The 10,204-nt window shown below is 35.3% G+C and overlaps 1 protein-coding gene across 1 annotated transcript; it reads left to right on the forward strand.

The window, feature by feature from the left end:
- The first annotated feature begins 276 nt into the window (after positions 1-276).
- LOC142344154 (uncharacterized) lies at positions 277-9,684 on the forward strand. The gene is made up of 4 exons (XM_075395680.1): positions 277-610; positions 5,302-5,495; positions 8,451-8,521; positions 9,356-9,684. Exons 1-4 carry the CDS (start codon positions 409-411, stop codon positions 9,570-9,572), a joined length of 684 nt encoding a protein of 227 aa, XP_075251795.1. The 5' UTR covers positions 277-408; the 3' UTR covers positions 9,573-9,684.
- The last annotated feature ends 520 nt before the right edge of the window (positions 9,685-10,204 follow it).

Raw genomic sequence — 10,204 nt, forward strand, 5'->3', positions numbered from 1 at the left:
GATTTTGGTACGGAATGCATAATCAGATAAGATCTTATAAGCTAGTTTTGCAAGAGTTTTGCAATAATTGTAAATGATAAAAATTGCAGAATCCTTTGGGAGGACCTATTTCGAAGCAATCTGATTGGTCTAGAAATTTACTGCTAACCATTAGAATAGATTTTTGGCATTTTTATACATCGGCATACTTGCACGTCTTCTGTCTCACTAAAGCAATAATTTTAAGAGTTCACTTTCTTATCAAGCTAATTTAAGGCAAACAAAACAGCAAAATCACCAAAGAGCAACATTATCACCAGTTTGCAAGTATAGACAGTAATCACTGTGGTTATATACGAATCTATTATTTCTTCAACTTTTAAGTCAAACTATTTGCACAGTTCAAGGTTAAATTTGTTCAAAGTTTCAATGTCGGATGATATTAAGAAGAGTAACCCTGCAGATGAGGAAGACGTATGGCTCAGAGAGTTGTGGGCTTCCAAGACCAAAGATGCAGAGAAAGAGTTCTACGATCGAACAGCAGCCGACTACGAAACAGTGATGAGTAGAATCGGGTGGAGTGCGCCCACGTTCTGTGTCAAAGTTATAGAAAACTACATAGCTAAATCAGGTTTGTGTTTTTTGTAGCAAAATTGCGTGTCTCGGAATTGTAATTTCATATTTTTTTTCAAAAATTGATGCATTTGATATACATTTTGGTACCACAAAGCTATAGTCAGTGTCATAGGGTTGCAGCGCTACCGAACGTTTCAAAGATGAAAGTTCACATTTAAAACATGCAAACATCAGCGCTTCGTTGTTCATTTGCATGTCAGGAGTTTTTCGAACGCTCGCTAGCGTTGCAACTTTATGATGCGTACAGCACAATATGTGCTCTTTAAACGTTACGTTCGCTTAAAAAGCTTGATATGCGCCAAAGCATGAAGAAATGCGTGAAATCTCGAAGCTTTAACCCGTTCCGAACAAGTGTAAATCAGTACTGGGCAACTGTAATAACAAGTCTCCCATGTAATATAATTGCCCGCTTTCTCGCTTCAAATTTGCTTCTTTCAAGTGTGTTTTAACGGCGCAAAAGAGAATACTTAGTAGCGCAGTAAGGAGAACAACCATCTAGGAAGCGGACGATCAGTGGTTCCATCACCGTAGGGAACTTTACACCGTCTTAGTCAAGTCTGACAAGTCTTAAATGTGTTATGATCATAGTTACGAATCAGTACTGATACCTAGACTTGGAATTAGACTTGCCCAGTACTGATACTGACTTGGCGTTAAGTACGGCAAAAAGAGATCTCATTCTCAATTTCTCCGCTCACACAGAAAGATAGTTAGGCTTCTTTGTTCTGTTACTGTTTGCCACGCTGTTGTAAACATATTCGATTTTCATAGCCAAAACAAAATTAGTTTAAAATGAAGATCTAAAAATTAACAGGCTAAATGTGTATCAAGTGAATGAATTTTGCACAGAAATGAAGCGCAGAAAAGACAAAAAAAAACACAACTCAAATTTGGAAAATCAATATTTTGGATTATAATACAATCAGAGGGATATAACTGTTTGTATGAGATTTCCAAACAAGATAAAGATTCTATTTTACTTTGAAACTTAAAAAAACACGAGAAAAAATGCGTTTTCAAGACTTTCTTTCAGTAAGATGAGGCTCCTGTGAACAAATCAAAAATTATCAGCAAAAATTCTTCATCGAAAAAGAATGGGAAGTACCAGAACTCTCAGTAAATAGACCCAGTATGAGTCAAATTGAACATTTATCCGCAATTTTGAAGCAATAATCACGAAAATAGACAGTGCTTTGGGAAAATTTGGAGAAAAATGTGCTGGAAAACTTATTCAGGTGTCCTGGGAAACTAGAGTGAAAACTATACAATCTGTCTAGGTGTAACGTCTAGTTGTCGTTTTTAAAAAACTAAAACGCCACAAATTGCAACTAGAGCACTGATTTCATCTAATAATCTTGTATTTTTTGTTTTCTGTAACCCTTTACAAATTTTGTTAGGTGACCGTAGCTTTTTGATCACATAGTGTATCTAGAAACTATCAATAAATTAAAATGGTGATACGCAAACATTTACAGTGTTTACTAAGCACAAGTTTAATCTTTGGATTAAAAAAAATTCATTTATTTTTAAAATTCGCAATCAATCTTGGAAATTCTTATAAACTAAGAGCGCCCTTATTTCATTTTTTAGACAGAGTGTTGCTTCAATTTCAAATAACGTACGCTCGTAACAATACAGGCCACAGGCTTTATCATATATCATTTTGCTCTTCAATTCAACAAAATGTAACTTTATATATGTAAATACCTCCAATTCCAATATTAAATTTAATTTTAATACTGAACCATATTATTTTAGGTATGGCAATTAATACAACTCGACGTACAATTTGCCATGTCAAAGAAATACCTTTTGAATTGACAAAACTTGAAATTTAAAACTTGTGAATGAGTAAATAATATAAATAAGTTTTTTTGTGCAACGAGGTCTTCTTTGACCAAAATTATGCTAAACATTTGCAACATTTTTGTTGTTCACAGAATTGATCACATTACAGCAGGAGAAATCTTTTCCACATAATAACAGGAGAAAGCAGTCTTTTTATAAAATTGACCTGAAAGAAATTTCTGACGAATCATTTCAAGTGAAATCAAAAAAGAAAATCCTCAACAAGAGATTTCTCAGGCTATGATTGAAATCAAAAAAAATTTCGAAACAGCGTAAAAATTTTAACGAACACACCAAGTTAAACATTCTTTGCGTTGAATATACAATCACATATACGAAGTATGTTACTGAAATTTTGAGAATTTGTAACAATGAAAATCAGTCTAATCAGAATATCAAATATTTTCACAAAGAGAAACAATTTTGACTAATTGATTGCACTTAACAAAGAACAAAGAGTAATCGCTGCATAACTTTTGTCACAAAAACCTATCGTAAGCCCTTAAGCTCATGAATTTTAATATTATCATTTGCGTCTAGCCATAAAAATTGACTGCATAATGTAAAATACAGCTGTGGAACAATGAATCTTTATCCGGGCTTAAAGATTCTAAAAATTTTGATAAAGTGAGTTTTTCACGCTCAACTTTTCTACCAAGTTGTTAATAATTATTAACTTTATCTGATGCTTCATGAGCTAAGTTCAGAAAGTCAAGCAAATTGGGATTCTTGTTTCAACAACAGAACGAAGTCTTTTCAATTTTTTTTCAAATCTTGTGAGAGATCTTCTAAGGTAATCATCCCGCCTTGACTTGACTATAGTACTGATATTCTTCTATAAAATATACGAAAACTTAAATCGGCAAAAATCGAGAAGCAAAACTTACAACTTATCACAGAAATTCAACTCAACTCTATTATTTGGAGCAACTTAGCAATCAATTTATTGTGACTTGACGCCCAGTGTGCTGCAAAATAAAACTAATCATTTTGTTGCGTGATCAAAAGTCGACTGAGAATTTTCACGAGAGAAAAAGATTGTCTGGTGTGATAACTTATGCAATTTTTGTGTCCACAAACTATTGAGGAAACCAGCAATATTTATTAGAAAACTGAGCATCTTATTTTTATTGATTTTCTGAGTAAGTAACTCAATGAAAAGAATTAGAGAAGTTGTTAGTTAAAGCTCAATTTGGCTGAAACAATTTTATCACTCAAAGTTCTGTGAAATTATTTGTGTCCATTGTTTTATGTTAATTCAGCTTCAACCAGTGCAAGGAGTGTTTAGTAACCAGTGAAGACCTTCATGAAATCAAATTGAAATAACGTGAAATCCCGATGCCCTGATTTGATGCCCCACCCGAGTATATTTTAGATTAGAAGGTAGGTCACAACTGAGTACAGATGACGGGACAACCGTATCAAAACGATGAGCCGTATGTCCCAGGTTGAGGCCCAGGCCAAAATTGATTTATGATCAGGCCCAGTCGAGCATACACGCGAGTGTTCCCATACCGAAATTACAGGGTCTGGATGGTCTGGAGATTGTCCATTACAGTCTGGACGATGGTCTGGAGATTGTCTGATCAGAGGTCAATTTGGTCTGAAAAATCTGATCATGGGCTGATTCGAGCGCACTTGGGTCTGATCATAGGCGACTTCGATTGCAATTGGGTCTGATTTTTCTTTTCCAATAAAATGCCCTAGAATTTCCTAAACTACTATCGGTCGTACACCGGGTAATTTGTCAAGAAATATCAATCGACATAATTTATACCGAAGAAGGAAAACCAATGGAGAAGTTGCTATGCATATTGCAAGTTCAGCTATTGTTTTGCATAGATCTGTCGAGGACGCCTTAAAAGATATCAGAGACCTTTGCCATTCTTTCCGGTCTCTCTTTGATCTGTCTGGAGTCTTTTTAAAATTTGAACTAGCCAAATTTTGGATCTTGAACTTTTTTTAGTCTTTCTGAGTCTTTTCATAAATTGAACGAGCCAAAGTCTGTATCATATCGCATTGTGGTCTGGACGAGGATCCTCTTAAGCGTTTCTGAACAAACACATGAACGCACAGAATTTTTGATCGAGGCAAAGTCTGCATCATTGGCATTTTTGGCCTGCCTGGGTTCTTTCATAAGCAAAAATAGTCTGGACAGGTATTTTCATAGATCATTTCGAACGGGGAGCTCAACCTTAAGGCTAGATGAGAAGGGATTTTAAATCGACAGGTGGAGGAGGGTTGACAATGGGAGTGTTGGAGGGAGTAATGGAGGGGAGGGCTGATGGGGGCTGATGATGATGATATTGACTATTTTTGATCAGTGGTCAACTGGGGAGATGGTCTCCACTGAGTATGATCAGAGGTTACTTGCTTCTGAAATTGGGTCTGATCACAGTCTGATTAAGGTCTGGGCAATGGTCTGAATTTGAGTCTGGACCATGATCTGGAGATGGTCTGATCAGAACCTCTTCGGTCTGGAAAGCCTGATCAGAGACACAATCAGTCTGGAAAGTCTGATCAGAGGTTATTTTGGTCTGGAAAGTATCTGATCATAAGTAATTTAGGTCTGGAAAGTCTGATCATAGCTCAATTTGGGTCTGGACCTCAACCTGGGGTATGCAGTAAGATCTTGCATGAACTATATCAAGATTACTTTTTTCAAGATTTTCGCCAACTTTTTCTGGAGAAGTCTTCTAACAATATAGCACTTGAGGTCTTGTTGTTTGAAGTTCTTGGCTTTAATTTTTTTGCCTGTTTATCGAACCCCACTTATTTAGCTACCGTTTATAAATCAAAGTTGAGCCAGCATGCACGTTGGTTGATGTGTGTATTCAGGTAAAGAACTGAACAAAAGTTCCGTGAAAGTGCTGGACGTGGGGGCTGGAAGTGGCTTGAGTGGTATTGCTCTGAGAGAAGCCGGCTTTTCCGGCACAATTGACGCTCTTGAGCCATCTGAGATGATGTTTGCTCAAGCGAAGCCCAAAAATATCTACACCCAATACTTCTCGGATTTTTTGATTGGAGCTCAGGTACTAATCATAGTCTTATTCTTCAAGAAAGAGAGATTATTCAAGAAAGGGAGTGCGTCGCTTAGTCCGGTTAAACACCGGGTCGAGATTTTTTTGGAAAATTATGTAAGAAAATCCGCTTAAATGCGCTGAATTTTCAAAATTTCAGCGTAAAAACCTTATATAATAGTGCGCTGAAATGCGTGCATTTTTGTAGGAAAAGCTCTGAAATCCGCCAAAGTTTCAAAACTTACAGCTCATTGTCATTTTTTTGCCTTGCTCGAGTCTCTAACCCTGCCCTACTGTGCCATTGATTCCTGACTTTCCTCCTATTTAATTTGACTTTCTATTAATGAACCGTTTTTGTAAGAAATGCGCAGAAACGCTCTAAAATTATTTTAAAAAACGCGCTGAAAATTAAGCCTGCTTCGTACAAAAATGTTATTTCAAAAAATAAAATAAAATTTAGGTGGAAAGATTTACGGATCAAAAATCCTGCAAAAAAACGCTGAAATCCGCCGAAATCAGCTGAAACTGTGTAAAAAATGCGCTGAAATTGTTGAGACGGATGCGCTTAAACTTTGTAACAAAGACGCTTCAAACTGAGTAAACATTTAAGTAGGAAATGTGCTGAAAATGCACTGAACATATATGGGAATGTTTCAGCGTATTCTCGAAATTTTTACTCCTTTGAGCGGATTTATTATATAATTTCAACGCATTGAGCTCTTTTTTAACAACAAGAATGAGCTGAAAAACGGCGCTTGCATCCCGACTTGGTACCTGATTAACCTGGTTAACCAATCAAAATTTCTGATAAAGAGAATATCGACACAAATCTCATAAGATTACCAAAAAATGAATAACAGAACAAGATCTCTTAAGACTGACCAAATGTTATGCACCATATAAAACCCAGATAGTCACTTAGATATTGTAATATTCTAAAGTGCGTGAAAAAAATTATTTTTATTTCAAATTACTATCTAGTATCCAGTATGCTGAATTCTTGAAAGCCGAACAAAATCCCGGATTTTAACTGCGAAGATTCAGGAAACACATGGGGAAGAAACGGTAATGCAAGATAGAACAAAATAGATCAAGATTCCACATGATTTTTCAGAAATGAGTCGCACTTTCAGAAAACTTTCTTTCGTTTTGGCTTCGTTTTTTTCGTCAGTAGCTGGAAATTTTTGTGTGGAAAACAATTTTATCTGCTTTTAAATATGAATTAAAAATTATTAAGAAAGATAAGAATATCAATCAGTTCGTTTTCAAGTTGTGCATAGCATCAGACCACCAGTTCATTAAATTGTAAACTTCATTTCAAAGATAGCTCAAAGAAAACAGTCAAAAATGTTCTATTGCGGCAGTTTTTAGGAGATAAGTTTTAAACACTTTCTGTTTTATGTCTGCAATGGCTTTGTCTCTCTGCATTAAAAACGGCTCCGTATAGAGACCTCGTTGGGATAAATCGCTCTAAAGCTTGTTATGGTGAAAAAAGACAATTTGATTGCCATAGCGTTAGAAACCATTTGTTGCGTTTTCATTGAAAGTTACCATGCTTATTATTGAAAATTGTGCTTGTGTATTTATCTGATTGGAATTTTTTTAGCTAGAGAATATTATATGAAACGAGTAAGCATCACAAAATTTGCTTTTGAAGGATAAAAAAGGATGAGAAATTCATGCCGCCATTGTGAAGCAAGAAATTCAAACACAGATTAAGTTTCTTTAACCTCTTTCTCTGAAATACTTTGGTTACGAGAAAATTGTCAAACTTTTGACAACACTTCAAAACTGGAAACCAAAAATTCATAATCTTTTAAAACCAACGGTAGCACAAACTTTTTTGTACGCAAATTTTTGTTGTAAAGTTCACCGTCGTTTTTTTTCTAGCCAAAATGACCAACGTTCCTACGACCTTTATGTCGGCATCATCGTTTTTGTTCGGTATTTAACATAAGAAATATAAGAAAAATTTGGTATCGTCGTTTTAAAACGTAAAAGAGATTTGGTATACGTAACATAAGAGAGATTCGATATCGACATTTTTTAAACTTAAATATAGTCCGAAAATTGTCTCCAGTTGAACCAAACATACTGAAGCTTTCCTACGTTCCAGACCAAACATACGGACGACTTCTCACGCTTGAAACCGAACATACCGAACAAGCCGAACATACCAATGCTTTCCAACGTGGAAAACTGAACTTACAGAACATATCTTGCGTCGCCTTTGTTCGGTCTTTGAAACTAAGGATAGCTTTGGCTTTTTTTGCATTGTTTCAGCAAATTTTAATTTTACATATGTCAACTTTAAAGGTATTGACAAAGTACGAAATAACTGACGTTTAGCAAGAGGTTTAAAAATGGACAAATGATTGTTCAGTGAGACAGAACGAAAATAGTAAACCATCTTACTTGAAAAAAATGCATGATTGTAGAGTTATGTGAAAGGAATGACGAACTCGACGTGGTGTTAGAACAAGAAACATCAAAGACTCATCATTTTTTAAGTTAAGATTTTTTTTGAAAAATTAGGAAACCCGGCCATACGTCAAGCCAAGATATGCAAACTATCCATTTACATGAACTGGAATGCTATCGATTTATTTGTACTTTGAATGGCTCAGCAAGTTAAGACATCTTGACACAGATGCAAAGGGCTCGCAATTCTATGTCTATCTTCCCGTAATCTAATTCCCGCGCCTCGTGAATTTCATTCTCGTTTCAATTGGAATAATACAATATCTGAACCTCTCTCTTTTTCGTTACCTGTTCAACTGTTTTGTTCCAGTTAGCTTGTTTGAACAAACTAATTGGTGTTTTTCATTTTTTTATGCTTCGAATATTCTAATAGGCTAGAAAAACTATTACTATTGTCATAAGCCAGTATAAATGAGTATAATATAGCAACTAAAGATGATGTTACTGCGGTTTCTCAATTTTATTTCATTTCTCTATATATTTTAGGAGACATCAGTGCCATCTGGGGAATACGACTTGGTAATATCAGTGGGTGTCTTCAGTGATCGATCTGTAAAGTAAATAGCTCTTCTAACTTGTTCTATTTTAAAAGATGAAAAAACTTCTACAATTTGATAATGGAAGAAACCAGCAGAAAATAATTACCTGATGTCTTATAGACTATTAAAGAATATCAAGTTCTTTTCGACTGCTGCAGTTCCTTTTTACTTTTTTCTGCAAAACCAGAGAATTTATAACATGAAATAGTTTTATCTGCTCTAGTTTTATCTAAACATAAGAAACCACAAAACGAAATTATCAGATTTGTAATGGATTATTTAGAAATATCAAGGCCTTTTTTCTTTTGTTCATACAGAGAAAATGAGCCATTATATAAATTTGGACACGTTAACAGAAATCACAGCCATGTTTTGAAAACAGTTGTTTAATATTGAATCGAATAGAAACTGGAGACTTGTTCATTATTTATGTCTATTGATCTGCTCAATGAATCAATCACTATGACTCTGGGCCAGCATGCAGAATATTGTGTGAACTTGAATGCTGCATATTTTTTTACATAGAATAGGCTTTCGCTTTTTTAAAATTCTATTAACATTAAAAAAAATAAATAAAAAACCCGGAAACCCATTCTAAATCGAGAAAAAGGTAGACTGGGTTCAAATTATGTAAGCATCAGACTCAGAGTCAGAGCATCTCTGAACCAGATGTGGTTGGTAATTATCGTCACGTTTTTTAAGCATAGTTTTATCGTTGCGCTATTACAACAGCACATTCATCATATCACTGCTAATATTTGTCTGAAATGTTTGGGTTCAGCTGAATTTCATTGAGATATATAGAGATATACTGAGATATAGAGATACTGAGATATTGAGAGGGCTATTTAGGAGTGAAAGCTTATTCGAAGTGGCCCGAATGACAAAGCCAGGAGGCCTAATTGCGACTCTGATGGTAAAAGACTGGTTTGACAACACCCAGAGTCAATTTCAGGACACCATCCGGCGTCTGGAAGAAGATAAAGTGGCCACCATGTGTCACTCAGAGTCTATAGAGGGAGTGTTTGACAAACATGCTGCTGCAGGATTCATTCTTCAGAAGATTTGAATCACATCTTTGAACGAGAATCTTGCAAAAAACATGCGATATATTGATTTTCCTCAAAAAATTAAGCATCTGGAAAAGCTGAATTTTCATTATAATTCTTTTTATGCCTTGATGTAAGAATGGTTAACTGGCAGTAAGCTCTTTTCAGGACTGTCAAAATTTTCCCGCGGGAACAGTTTTAGCCGAAATCATGATTTGGCGAATTTATAAGATTACTTATATAAGACCTAATTAAGATGCTAAACGTGTCGCTCAATTGGCGGAAAACAGCGACACCGCATTTATACTCGATAAACGGAAGATATTTTTCCACTTAAGGTTTGTAAGAAAAACATAATTTCCTAAAACTAATATAAAGATCTTGCAAGTTGGTACCCGTACTTAACACCAAGTCAATATCAGTACTGGGCAAGTATAATTCCAAGTCTAGATATCAGTACTGATTCAGAGCTATGATCATAACACATTTAAGACTTGTCAGACTTGGCAAAGTGCGAAAATAAAGTTACATACGGGGAGCGAACCCCCTCTCTCCATCTCCGTAAGTGTTTGTCCTTCTGACTGCCCCACGGTCACTATTAAAATTATGTCTTTTGCGCCGTTCTAATGCGCTTCAAAGAATCAAATTTCAA

This window comes from Convolutriloba macropyga, chromosome 8, assembly GCF_964194025.1.
Source record: "Convolutriloba macropyga chromosome 8, txConMacr16.3, whole genome shotgun sequence".
Lineage (NCBI taxonomy): Eukaryota > Metazoa > Xenacoelomorpha > Acoela > Convolutidae > Convolutriloba > Convolutriloba macropyga.

Bases quoted from the DNA above. Each gene is read 5' to 3' on its own strand.
- LOC142344154 (XM_075395680.1), top strand. From the start codon at position 409: ATGTCGGATGATATTAAGAAGAGTAACCCTGCAGATGAGGAAGACGTA. The intron at 611-5,301 runs GTTTGTGTTTTT...GTGTGTATTCAG, and splicing joins AAACTACATAGCTAAATCAG to GTAAAGAACTGAACAAAAGT. The intron at 8,522-9,355 runs GTAAATAGCTCT...AGGGCTATTTAG, and splicing joins TTCAGTGATCGATCTGTAAA to GAGTGAAAGCTTATTCGAAG.